We start from the raw sequence: 13,179 nt of genomic DNA on the forward strand, positions 1-13,179 counted from the left end.
GAGCCACTGCTGCTGTGCCAGCTGGGCTGCCTCTCCCCTGAGGCTCCTCTGAGACGCCACCACTGCCTGGCAGAGGGTTCAGCTTGCCCCCAAAATGGGTTTGCTCCGGTCGCCCTTTGTGAAGGCAAAGCAGTAGTTATGTAGGCAGATGTTTGCTTCATGCTGCAGCAGCTCAAGGGCACAGATAGCATGTGGCAGGGAGGGGATGGCAATGGGGAGATGGGGCTGTGTCAGGGGACTCAGCCAGCTGCACCAGGACTGGCATGGGGTGGTGTCTTGCCCCGTGCCAAGCTCTCCCTGCCACCACCAGCTGCCTTACTGGGGATGTGTCTCCATCCCTCCCCCTGCCATACCCATAAACCCAGGCTCCCCATGCCTGCCCCGCTCCTGGTGCTCACATGGCAGCCAGGTGGTTGTTTCAGCCTGATGCCACCAGTCTGTCAAAGGCCATGGGCAGCAGGCCATGGGTGTCCTGCTGCAGGAGAAGATACTCAAGGAGCCAGGTGACAAAAGCAGTGGCCGTCACCCCTTGGCCAGGGGACTGCCCTGAGAGAGGTCCCAGAGCGGAGGCAGCACTCCCACTCGGGGGCTGTGGGTGCCGGGGCACAGCCCCGTGGTGGTGGTGGTGGTGTGGGTTGCTGTGCAGTAAACGTGTCGCAGCTAATGCCGTGTGACAGTTTGACACGTCCTCCTGGGACAGCTGGAGCTGACATGCCATCTCAGAGCTGTCACTCCCCGGCTCCCGCGCCGTGGTGTTGATCGTAAACAGGGTAGCGCTTTCCCCGGGTGAAAGGGGAGGCAGGGAGAAGGGCTGGGGGTTTATTTGCGTGTCCTCAGGATGATGATCAGCCCCACGTCAGTTGGCACGGGGCTGTATCGCCCAGAGAGGCGGAGCCGACTGCGGGGAGGGCAGAGAAGAGAAGGGGGGCCCAAAGAAAGTGATGCCAAGCACCTCCCTTAGAAGATTCCGGCACGAGCCAAGCGTTGCCTCCCACCCCAGCGTGGGGTTTTGCACCCACCTGGGCAAGCTGTGGCATACGGTGCTGGGGAGCCAAGGGGATGGCTCAGGCTCCTTGGGGCTGGGGTAGCCACTGACCCCTTGGGGATGCTCACATGGGGCTCGCCCAGAGAAGGCACTCGAGGGAGCTCCTGCCCAGCCCCACATTTAAGCCTGGAGGTGGATGTGGCATTTCACAAGTAAAATGCAGGAGCAGAGGGATATAATGCTGCCTTTCCCAACCACCTGAGCTTGACCCAGGATGTCAGCAGTGTCCTGTACGGACCACTGTCCCCCTGGCAGGAACTTGGGGGCATGAGGTTTCCTCGCAGACCAGCCCTGGGAGATGCTTGCGATCCTGTACCTCCCATTTCTCTGCTCTGCCTGCTGCTTTTGATGCTTTTCAAGAACAGAGAGGCTCGGGGTGCTCAAACCCTTCCTCTCAGAGAGAAACAAAGGAGGGAACACAGAGGGTGAAGCGGAATTACCGGTGTGTCTGGAGAGGCAGGGAGCTGGAACAGGATGGGCTCTGACAGCTGCTTTCAGGAGGTGTGTGAGAGACCAAGCAACGTGTCAGCCACGCACAGCTTGTCCTGCACAGCATCAGCCTCTGCTTTGCCTGGCTGCCTTTGGCATGGTCAGCCTGTCCATGGACCAGGAGCTGCCTGGCTTTACCTGCCCTGGCTGTGGAAAGCATTTGGGGTGGGTGCTGGGGTGGCAGCCGTGGGCTGCTCCTCTGTGGGACAGTGGCTGAGCAATGGGGACGTGCCAGTCCTGGCAGTGGGGATGGGAAGCAGCATGTGTTTCCAGGCTGAGTCATGCTGAGGATTGTGTCTTGTTCCTTGTTAGGAGTCCAGTTAGAATATTCATTCACTTGGCAGAAATCAGCTCATCCTCCATCTCTCCCTGCCCGTGTGTCTGTCCATCCATGTCCCTCCCCCCAGCCTCCTTCACGTCGCAGCAGAGTGGCATCTGTAGGGGAAAAAAAAAAAAAAAAAACAAATTAAATCTCTACCTGAAAGATTTGGGTTGTTCTGCAGGGCTGTAGGGTCAGGGCAGCACACGCTGTGCTTGCTATGCGGAGCACGGAGCCCGTGTGCCGGACAAGCAGGTACTTATTCAGCTGCAGCTGCCAGGCTTGACTTTGCACTGGGGTGGGGACTTGCCTCCATGGGAGGGGGGAGATGATGTCACCAGGTCCAGAAAGGATGGCAGGCAGAAGGGGAGATTGAGACACACTGAGCTCCCGTGTGGGACTTGCTGTCCCCTCCCTATGGAGGGGACAGGGCACCTGCACTGCTCTGTCCCCCCCTCACTGAGCTGTCTTTGCTCAGCTGCTCTGTGTCTAGGTTATTTTAGCTTTGATTCAGCTCTGAAATTGCCTTGGCTGAAGCTCTGTCTCTATTGTTTTCAGTCTGCAGAAGCATCATTGAACGTGTCAAAAAGATAAATTGGAGAGAAAGGAAAAAAAAAAAAAAAAGAGTGCAGTGCAGTTGGTGGGGAGAGCCATGCTGGTTGTGGTCTCCCAGACCAGCTGGCTGCTCCCCTTCCAGAGGCAGCTCCCTCCCTGCAGCCCTGTCCCCTTCCAGACATCCTCCTTACCTTCTGCAGGAGGGCTTTTCCCCCGTGGCAAAGCTCATTTAGGCTTAGTGTGAGCCTGGTCCAGGAACACCAGGAGCACCAGGAGCACGGGCTCCAAGATCTGCTCTGCTCTGTGTCTCTGCCCTGGCTGTGGGTGGTGAGCTGGCCCCTGCAGATCAGCCTGGACACCGTAGCAGGGCTCTGGAACGAACAAAGAAGAGATAGGAGGGAGTGAGACAAACCCAAGCAGGACAGACAGGTCCTGTGTCTGGAGGGGGGCTCAGAGCACAGCTGTGTGTGTCTCCCAGGCTTTCACTCACTGGTGGGCTTGTGCACATCTCGGGGCACAGCACCCCAAAACACCTGGTCCGTGGTCCATGGAGCTGGGAGAGGTCTGTGCTGCACAGATTTGCATGGGTTGGCCTGGGCTCTCCTGGGAGGTCAGGGGACCCCTGTTCCAACGGTTTGAAGAGGGCTCAGGCATCCCTGGAAGGATCAGGCCTGAGGGACGAGGTTTGGGGTTTACCTGTCCATTTGGGGTGTCAGTTGGTGCTGTCCAAGGGCTCCTGGAGCCAGTGCTGGAGCTGTGGCATTGAACAGCAAGGGGCAGGCTGCTGTGTAAAACCTTCACCATATTTAATTGCCTCTGGGAGGGAGGAGGAGGCACCAGCCCTCACCAGTTTGGCTTCTGAAAAAGGTGCTGGCAGTGAGTTATGGGAGGTTACAGAAGTGGTTGTTGCTGCTGCTGAGGACACCGGGGCAAATGAATAGCCTGTTAAATAAAATGTCAGCCAGAAAGGGATGAGAACTGGCATTGCTTTTTCCTCTTGCACTTAACAAAATGGATTTCCTTGTGCGTGGTTTATTTGCATATTCCAAATAGGCCATGGTGGAGGGGCTCTCCTGCTGAACCCACTGACACCAAGGGCTAAATGGCGTAAATTCCGTTATCCAAATGCTCCTCTCAATGACTGGAATGATGTAAGGACATAATCCATTGCCGAGGAGATGGGTTTTCAGAGCCTAAACCCCTTTGTTTCTGCAAACGATGTCACCTCACAAGTGAGAAATGAAGCTGAGGATTGCCATCAGGCTCCAAGCTGGGTCCCGTGCCACGGCAGGGGAAACCATTCCCTGTCCCAGTTGCCTTTCACACCTGAAATGAGTAAGATCAATCTGTGTGAAAACTTCAGGGGGCAGATACTGAGTGGGTTCCATTAGAGAAAGCTGGTTTCAAATGGAGGCTGATTTGCATGGGCTGATCGAGCTCATTACTACAGCAGAAACTCAGGGAATCATCAGATCCTTATGCAGCAGGAGTGCTGAGGTCTGCTGCTACGAAGCTTGGTGTGTAAATGTTTGCCAGTGTTGCTGTGCCTTCGGCAGCAGCCACAGCAGCGTCTCCACGCAGGATGTGCTGGCTCCGGCTGAGGTGGTCACTGCTGGTACCACCAGCAGCCTGAGCTGTCCTTCCCCCTCCTCTGACAGTGTGTGCCTGCCTCCCACAGGGACCTCAGGTGCTGTGTCTTGTGGGGGACCATCTGTGTGTGCATCTCGAGGGGACTTCATGGGTGGGGGTGTGAGTGTCAGATCGTGCTGCCGCAGGAGCAGCTCTGTGAGCCCCGTGTCCCTTTCCAACTGGAAGAGGGCAGGTCTAGATTGGACACTAGGAAACAATTCTTTGCTGGGAGGGTGGTGAAGCACTGGCACGGGTTGCCCAGAGGAGCCTTGGCTGCCCCATCCCTGGGGGTGTTCAAGGCCAGGCTGGATGGAGCTCTGAGGAACCTGTTCTAGTGGAAGGTGTTCCCTGCCCATGGCAGGGGCATTGGAACCGGATGATCTTTCAAGTCCCTTCCAACCCAGGCTATTCTGTGATTCTGTGACTATTCCTGCAGATAAGCACCTTCAGGTGGGCGAAGAGGCATGTGGCTGGTGAGATGCTTGTCTCCTGTCAACAAACAGGTGCTGTCTTCTGAGGCTGCTGCTTCGGTACAACATTAGGACACACACGTGTAGGAAACAGAGTAAGCGTGGGCAGGTGTGAATCTAAATATAGGCCTGGCTACCTGGGAAGCGACGCTGTGCTCACGAGCCCACTCGCTGCTGCTTGCAGAGTCCCCCTGCACCCCCCCCAGGCATCCTGGCACGGAGCTGGGAGCTGATTATGAAGAGATTATAAAGTATGAACTAAGACTCTCCGCTAGAAATGCCGGCAGCCCCAGGCTGAAAGCGTCACACTCAAAGGCTCCCCTGCTCCTTTGCATTTTCTTTGTTTAATGTTTTTGCCTTTATCTGTCATCAGCTCAGGAGCTGTACTGAGCCTTGGAGCGTGGAGAGGGGTCCTGGAAAAGGCAAGGGTGGAGGGGGACCCTGTGAGGTTGTTTGTCACCTTCCCTAAGCAAGTCCCTATGTAGCTCAGTAAAGGCTGGTGACAGCGCTGGGGGCTTGGTGGGACAGTCCCTGCTGCCACGGAGGGAGCTTGTGGGCCAGCTCTGTCCTGGCCTGGGGGACCGTCTCACCCATGCTGTGCTGCCAGAAATGGTCCAGCATTTGCCACCTCTGTATGAGGGTGAGCTCTCCCCCCAGCCAGGCTGGCAGTGCAGGGCTGTGGATTGCTGGAGCTGCTGGGTGAGCTCACTGAGCCCAACGCGGCTCCCTCTGCACCCGGGGGCTGTCACGAAGCCGGCTGGGCTGGGGATGTTGTTATCGCTCCTGCTGTCCTGCCTCCTGCTTCAGCATCCTTCCCCCAGGCCCCTTCCCTGCCCTGCTCTGTGCTATGCTGGTGGAGATAGTCCAAGCCATCAGCTGAGAAAATTGCTCTCTGTAAATCCAGAGTGAAAGTCCTGGGATTCCTGAAGGCCCAAAGGAAAGTGCTTGATTGGATTTTCAAGCTTCTTTGCCAGCTGTGGGAGAGGGGAGCTGACAGCCTCCCTGAATCTTCCTTGCTGCTGCCTGGGAGGGGATGCAGGCTGTGCCCTCTTGCTAATGGAATGTAAAGGATGTGTAAATCTCCCCCCTTATTTAACTCCTCTCTGAATTTTATATGCAGCCATAAATTTCTCCTCCTGAAAATCCCGTGGAGCAAGGTGAGCCTCGTGTGCCCAGGCAAGTGTGGGGGGAGCTCCTGCTGCCTCACTGCCAGAGAGGGGCTGCTGTGCTGTGCCATGCAGCAACCAGAGCCTGTCCCCGAGGAACATGAGGCTCTGGGGACACGCTGTGTGCACTTGGGGTCTCTTGCAGGAAAGGCTCAGTTGGGGTTCAAGCTGCCTGTGCCAGCAGGAGAGGGGCAGGAGCACCTGGGGCTGGCACCCATCACTGGTGTGAGCCCCCTGCTCCTCACAGGGTGTTTGTTTGCATCCAGTACCACCAGAAAGCAAAGTTAATACAACACAGTTGAAACTGGGGAAGGCAGGAGCTGAGAGGTGCAATCAGCAGCAGTTTCAGAGTGGCAGAGGGTGGCCAGGCTGTGGTGGGGAGCTGGTATTGCTCCTAGCCCCCCATCATGCAGCTGATGTGTCACACAAATAAGGGAGGAAAGTGCTGCAAATGTTATTCTGTTCCTCCTTATCTCTGATTAATCCTCTTACGTGTTCCTCTCCTCTTAGCCCAGTGTTCACTGTCTGTTTAATGTATTCCTATAGTCCTGGCAGAGATAAAATTCCCTCCGAATCTGTAACGTCTTCCCCCAGCCCTGCCCTGGGAACCACTTTCTCCCAGGCCCTGGATTAGTGTTCAGCTGCCTGGGCATCCCCAAATGGAAAGAAAAATACCCTAAAAAATTGTCCCATCGTGTGGCTTTGCAGCCCATGCTCAGGGCACGTGCTCAATGCACTAGAGAGACGAGCTTTCCTCTCCACATCCCTCTCTCACTGCAGGCAGATTTGTTGGAGCCCTGTGAGGGAGGCCCTGCCTGACTCAAGTCCCTCTCCTCTGGCCCAGGCTCCCCAGCTGTGCTCAGTTTTGCCAGCAGCCCCCGGGCAGTGGCTCCTCCACCTGCTGCTGAGCGAGGCAGGAGCAGGACGAGCCTTCTGGGCCTGACCCTGTTGCGAAAAGATTTTGCTTTGATCCTCTTCTGGGCAAGGTGCCTCTCCAGCTGGGGAGAGCAAAAATCCCTTAAACAGCCAGAAATCAGAGGGAATATTGGAGGAGAACGTTTTTTACCTGGGTGAGAGCCCCTGGTAAGAACATTTTGCGTTGAGAGCAGAACGGTGTTTGTAACGGGGTGGAAACCTGCACGAATAAGGGAACCCAAGTGCCTTTGGGGGGCATTCAGACATTGCACAGCACCCCAGCCTGTCTCCAATTTGTGTGAACGTGGCCAGGCTATGGAGGTTGTCATTATCTCACACTCAGCATCCTTCACTCCCACAGGTACCCTGTGGCATCACTGCTGAGTACCTGCCTGGAGCCTGAGGGCCTCCTGAAGGCAGCCAGGGGCACTCTTGGGTGTGTGCACCCCAGGCAGCCCACACACAGGGGAATATGTGCCCCATCACTGTGCCAGCAGGGTGGGCTCAGCTCCTCTCTCCTGCTGAATATTGAGGGAGAAGCCTCATTCCAGTCAGACTCTTCTTGGTGTAAATCCTCCCAGGATTTGGCAAGCTATAGCATGGGAACTGTCGAGGCCTCTGGCTCTGGAAATTGCTTTTCAAACCCAGTTGAATTTACAGCCTCCCCAGCATCCTGCAGCAGCGAGCTCCTGGGATTAATTGGCTCTTGGGTGGCGAAGTCCTGCCTTTTCCATGTGTCAAACCTCCTTCCACAGGTGCCCTCCAGTTCTCATGCAGTGCCAGCTCCCTGACCACTATCAGGCCGGATTTAGGGGCCCCATCACAGTCCCTCTTCTCCTTTCTAGCCTGGAGAACCCAAGTCTTACCTGGGCAAGACAGTGTTTGTGACTGTTTGCCTGTGGAAGGTGAGATACAGGCTGAGCTTCAGATTCTCAGTGGTGCCTCTGATCGTGTCTCACAGGGCTTGTTTCAGGACAGTCTCTCCCTGTGCAGAAGCTGCTTCTTTTGTTGACCTGAGCGTGTCTGGAGGTTGGGGTGCAGGGTCTTTGCTAGCCATGGCCACGCTGTATTATCTGCAATAAGCACTCTGAGGATGGTCCCTCTCACCCCCTGAGCACCAGGTCGAGCTGGCTCCACTCCCGGCCAGGGAGGACTAAGCTCATCTCTGCCACCCCCAATCCCAGGTCCTGGGATTTCCAGCTAGCCCCCCATTCCTCCTGGCCACTCTGCCTGTGTTCAGCTGAAATTCCAGGCTAGAGGCTGAGCAGAGAGCTGCAGCTGCTGCCCAGAGCCAGGCTGCGGCTGCTGCTTCGTTATTTACAGCTGCCTTTGGCCACTCACGAGCTTCTCCAGCAACTCAGCCCTGGCAGTGCTGGGGGATGCTGGTCACCGTCTGCTTGTCCCTGCGCTGAGAGCCAGGGCTGTTTGTGCCCTCGGACGGGTGCCATCTGGTACCCGACTGCTGTACCAGCAGCGTACCTGGCTCACCCTCCAGCTCAGGACAGAGCCAGCACCCGTGGTAAAGCTAAAATCCTTCTGAGCAGTTCTGCTGATTTTAAATTGATCCCCAATATTGACAGCAAATCCCAGCTGGGGCACAGGGGGGGTAAAGTCGTGGGCCATATGGCAGAGCCGTCACAGGCTGGGACCATGAAGGACTTCAGCCGTGAAGGCCTGGGTCGTTCTGCTGCCTTTAATGTTGGTCTGAGCCAGGCTGGCACCCCTCAGCCCAGCCCTCCTCGCTCCAGTCAGCTGTTAAACAGTGCCAGAGCAGGGGCAGCCGTTACCAGGCTGCCAGGCTCTGTGTGCACTGCGAGTCAGCAGCTTCGCAGTGCTCTGGAAGTACAGCATCTGTTTGCCCTTGCTGGGAATGTCTGACACGTTAACATGGGCCAAGTGGCATCTTCCAAGGTGACCAGATTGCCTGCTGGGTGCAGATACAGGGCTGATGGAGCAGGGATGCATGTTGTGATGGGTCCTGTGCCAGCCAGCTTTGCCCACTCTGCTTTTGCCCCTGCTGTTGGTCCCCACACGCCCTGGCAGCCCCACGGGGCTCCATCTGAGATGGAGACCGGGGTACGAGGCTGGAGCTGCCGTATGTTCCACATAAAAACACTTCTTGGCCCACTCCCCAGCATTTCCTGCCGCTGCCACACGTGCTCGAGATCCCACATGCCTCGCAAGCCGTTCACCAACTGCAGCCTGGCAGATGGAGGAGCCGGGCATGGTTTTGCAGCAGGAGAGACAGGAATCCACGGGCTCTGTTTGTTCTTGGGTTGTTCACGGCAGCAGAGGAAGGGGGAGGAGAGCTGGCACCCACCCCTGCAGACTGCCCCTCTGCAGAAGGAGCAAGACGTTCCATACCCACTGCCCATCCTGGAGCTCAGCCCTAAGCCCTTCTTGGGCTGCAGGAAGTGTTTTCACCTGGTGCCATCCTGGGTAAAGGCGGCTGGAAATGAGTGGATGGGTAGATGGAGACCATCGCTCCTCGCAGGCAGGTGGGACTGGTTTGTTTTGGTGGCAGATGGCCAGTCAGCACTAACAGCAAAGGGAGAAAACAAGTTCTCAAAGGAAACAGGAATTTATTGCAGTAGGAAATTAAAACTGAGCACGTCAGCTTTTGGAGTAACTCCCGCTCTGCCTTTTTCTGTCTGAGGGGGATGAGGATCTGGGTTCAGCCCTGCTCTGTGGCGTGGAGGTCTGAAGATGCTCAGGAAGCTGAAGGCACATCCCTTGGTGGTGTATGATGATGGGGAGTGTCTGGACAGAGCTGACGTCTCTCTTACCTTGTGTGGCAGAGCGTGACCAGATCGGTGTCTGAGCTCTGAGCACAGAAGATGAGTGCCCAAGCCCCAGGAGAGGGATGTTCATGCCATGCCAGTCGAGACACCGTGAAGAGCCAGGGGCAGGCATCCTCCCACAGGGGCATGTCTGTGGTGGGCTCCTGCTGCTGACAGGCACAGGGGGCTTTCTCCTGGGGATTCCATTTATTTTGTGCTGAGCTGTTTTCCGGTGACTTTGTGTCTTGGTGGCATTGTGCAAGGGCACGAGGGCTGCAGTGCAGCCTCTTGGGCTAAGGGTGGGCAGCAAGCAGGCAAGGGCACAGGCAGGGTGGGGGAATGGGCATGAACAGCCATCTGCTCCCTGAGATGGGACAGTGGCAGTGCTGGTCTGTGCCCCCCCTCCCCGAGGGGGTGGCAGGTGTTTTTCCAAACGGTGTGGCTCCTGGGGTGCAGCCAATTAGCAGTGTTAGGGAGAGAGTTACCTGCTGCTGCTGATGGTTTTCTCTGACCTCTCGCTCTGGTCCAGGGTGAGCTCACGTTGTGCCCCAGCCCGGCGTGGGAGAGCTGCTGCAGGAAGGAAGTTCAGAGGCACAGCCTGGAGAAGGCATGTTGTACCTGCTGCTGAGCACATTACTGCTTCTCCAGGAGTGGATAAGTCCTGCTTACGAGGACACTCGTCCTCTTTTATTTAATTTCCTGGTAATGCTTCTGCAGCGTCAAAGTCTTATCAGGAGAGGAGCAGCTTAAGAGCCTGGTAAAGGACTTTTTATTGTCAGTATCCATCTCTTTATTCCCCTCTTCCCTTTGACGCTGGATGGCAGACTGGTTGTGGCTGAAATGAGGTGTGCTTTCTTTTCCTTTTGTCTGTTTAAGCTGCAAAGATTTCCCGGCTAACCTTTTCTGATGGTAATTCGGCTGCGTTGAGAGCCCGCTGTCCCTGGGTGGCCATCGGTGGTGCCTCGGCTGCGGGTTCCGTGGGGAGGAGCGAGGGTGAGACCGACCCCCAGACTGCACACTAAAGGACAGATCTGGGGGCACAACAGCTCTGAGTGGGCAGCTCTGGTCTGCCACTTGTCATCCGCTTTGCTGTGGCCTGGTGAGCAAACCCCTGCCTCTGTTTCCCCGGAGCAGTCCCGCTGAGCTCAGCCACTTCTCTGAGGCATCCCAGTGCTTTGTGCCCTGCTGCTCATCCTCCTGTCCGTGTGCTGCAGGGGCCTGTGGATGTGGGGGCTGGAATTGCTGTGAGCAGTGCAGGGGGGATGAAAGCAGGAGTGTCCCCTGGGAAGCCAGCAGCTCAGGGAGTGGTGCTGTCTAGTGGCAGCCAGCTCCATCTCTGCACATTCCAGGTGTTCCTCCCGGCCATGCCGGGCCTGTGGAGACGCAGTGCTACATTCAGTCCCCTTTTCAGCTGCACACAATGGCTTTGGATAACGTTTGGTTGAGAAAATTGGTTGAATTGTGTATTTGGTTTGTTTGGTTTTTTTTTTTTTTTTTTTGTAGTTGTTACTGTTATTCTTTTAAATGCTCATGGGAGTAGCAGAGCAGTTAATGAGGCAGCACAGACACAGTCACAGGGGAGAGGGTGTCGCCTGTGCTTCCCCACAGCTGCACTCTCCTGGTGATGCAGCTGGCTCTGCTCCTGCTGGGGCTGCTGATGGGTTCCCTGCCCCAGGAGATGCCCACACCTTTCTTCTCCTTGGCAGTTCCCTTCCCCAGGTCTCACTGTTTTGCTTCACCAGCCATGGAGCTGCACAAGGGAGAGGAAAGTCATGGGTACCTGTCCATGGGGGCACTGGGAATGGGTCACTGTGGACGTGGCTGTGGTGACACCCCATCGCCACAGAGCACAGCTCACCCATGGCCAGCGCTGTATCCCTGACCCTGGGCAGAGGCACCTGGTGCTCAGAGCTCTCCTTGGCTCCCATGGGACACATGGCTCTGCTCCCTTACAAGATTTTGGGTAGGTCACTGTCATAGGTTTGAAAAAAAGATGTTGGAATTTTTTCCCGGTGTCGTCATCCCCCCTTCCCCCCCACCTCCCCCCCAATCTGTTTCTTCCTAATTTCAAGGTTGTAATCTTGTTAAACTAAGACAGTCACTGGGGGGATCAGGCTGGGCACAGGGCTGTCTTTGCTGGCAGTGATGTGCTCAAGCCCAAAGCAGTGTGTGCTGGTGTGGAGCTGCCAGAATCTCCCATCCCCTTCCAGCCCCTCGAGCCGCCCCCCTTGGCTCTGTGGTGGAGCCAACATGCGGCGCTGGGAGCGGGTGGGGGGCGTCAGAAACGCAGACGAGATAGCATGAGATGGATGATGCCTCAAATTCTAAACTGACAAGAGGTGAAACAACTGGAGTGTTGTCAAGAGGCCGGGAAGGATCTTTTTGAAATAGACTAAATAGTCTGGACGGGATCAGTCAATGAGCAGCACAGAAACAGCGGCGTGTTCGTCACTTCGGTTTTCTGGCTGTGGCTGTGCCTGTTGCCATCTGTGCTGTGCTCCTTGGCCTCCCTGATGGCGCTGGGATTGCTCCCTCATCTCAAGCTCACAGCCCTGCTGAGCAGCCTGGAGGCACGGCTGGCATTGCTCCGGGATGCCAAGGGCAGGTTTGACGTGACCTTGCTCTGGGATGGGTGCTCAGGTTGTCAGTGCTTTGAGGAGTCCCTGGGCTGGTGGTGGAGACTGGGTTGAAGTGCCATGGCTGAGCCTGCCTTAATCCCAGTTTTTAGACTGGCTGAACTTGTTTCCATTTATCTCTAATATGGTACAGCCGTGTTACACAGCATGAAAAAGCCAACACTTGAGTTTGCTCTTAAACCTCAGCAGAGCGGCAGAGCCAACCCTCTTGTTGTGCCAGGGCCACTGTCCCCTCTGAACCTCACAGCAGTGCCATCCCTCAGGGAATGTCCACAGCCACACCACCAGTAGTTTATCCCACACAGGTCTTCCATCCAATGAAGTGAAATGCTGAAGCAGGGGTTAGACAGTGAGATGCTGGGAGCAGGTGGTATGATTTACCCTTGGAGGACATCTCCACGAAAGTCCCCGTGCCCACGCTGCTGGCACTGTTGGCAAGGACAGGCACTGAGCAGTGCCACTCTGCAGGGGAGGGCTGTGGATGTCCCAGGAAGCTGCTGGGACTGGTGGTGCTGGCAGGGGCTGCCCTGCAGGTCGCAGGGGGCTCGGTGGGAGCGGGGAGGGCCGCTGTGGCGGGGTGTGTGACAGCCTGTCCCTCCGCCCCGCAGCGCAGCCATGTGATGCCGGAGGAGCGCGGTGGCGATGATATGGAATGTGGGCAGCTGCCTTCGGACACGCTCCGACAGGTGACGGTCCAGCGCCACCCCCTCTACGGATTCGGCTTCGTGGCTGGCAGCGAGAGGCCGGTGGTGGTGCGGTCGGTGGCAGCAGGTAGGCAGGGGGTGGGGGTGGTCCCCGGGCACGGACACGGCGTGCCGGGAAGCACAGTGGCATCTTTCCCCGGTGGGACCCCTCCCTGGGCTCCTGTCTCCTCCTGTGCCCTCCTGTGGGCCTGCAGGGTGTGCTCCACAGCCACATACCCACAGGGGCAAATGCTTTGGGGATGCATGGGACCCTCCTGCTTCCCCTCCACCCCGCAGCTCCGAGATGCCTGGGTTGGCCCTGACCCTCTCTCCTGGCAGGCGGCCCCTCTGAGGATAAACTCCTGCCAGGAGACCAGATCTTGGCCATCAACGATGAGGATGTGAGTGAAGCCCCCAGAGAGAGATTCATCGAGCTTGTCAGGTGAGGACAACACTTGTCCCTCATCCCCTCCGGGGAGGGGGCTCATGCCA

The 13,179-nt window shown here is 56.8% G+C and overlaps 1 protein-coding gene across 1 annotated transcript in view; it reads left to right on the top strand.

Moving 5' to 3' along the window:
- FRMPD3 (FERM and PDZ domain containing 3) overlaps window positions 1-13,179 on the top strand; it is a 55,824-nt gene that overhangs the window by 14,773 nt on the left and 27,872 nt on the right. Inside the window, exons 2-3 of the mRNA XM_027900724.1 lie at window positions 12,613-12,775; window positions 13,027-13,129. Coding sequence (XP_027756525.1) covers window positions 12,625-12,775; window positions 13,027-13,129 — 254 coding nt within the window. The 5' untranslated portion in view covers window positions 12,613-12,624. The remainder of the gene's footprint in view (window positions 1-12,612; window positions 12,776-13,026; window positions 13,130-13,179) is intronic.

The sequence above is a fragment of the Empidonax traillii genome, unplaced genomic scaffold (assembly GCF_003031625.1).
Source record: "Empidonax traillii isolate 1590-97213 ecotype Southwest subspecies unplaced genomic scaffold, ASM303162v1 scaffold746:size489142, whole genome shotgun sequence".
NCBI lineage: Eukaryota > Metazoa > Chordata > Aves > Passeriformes > Tyrannidae > Empidonax > Empidonax traillii.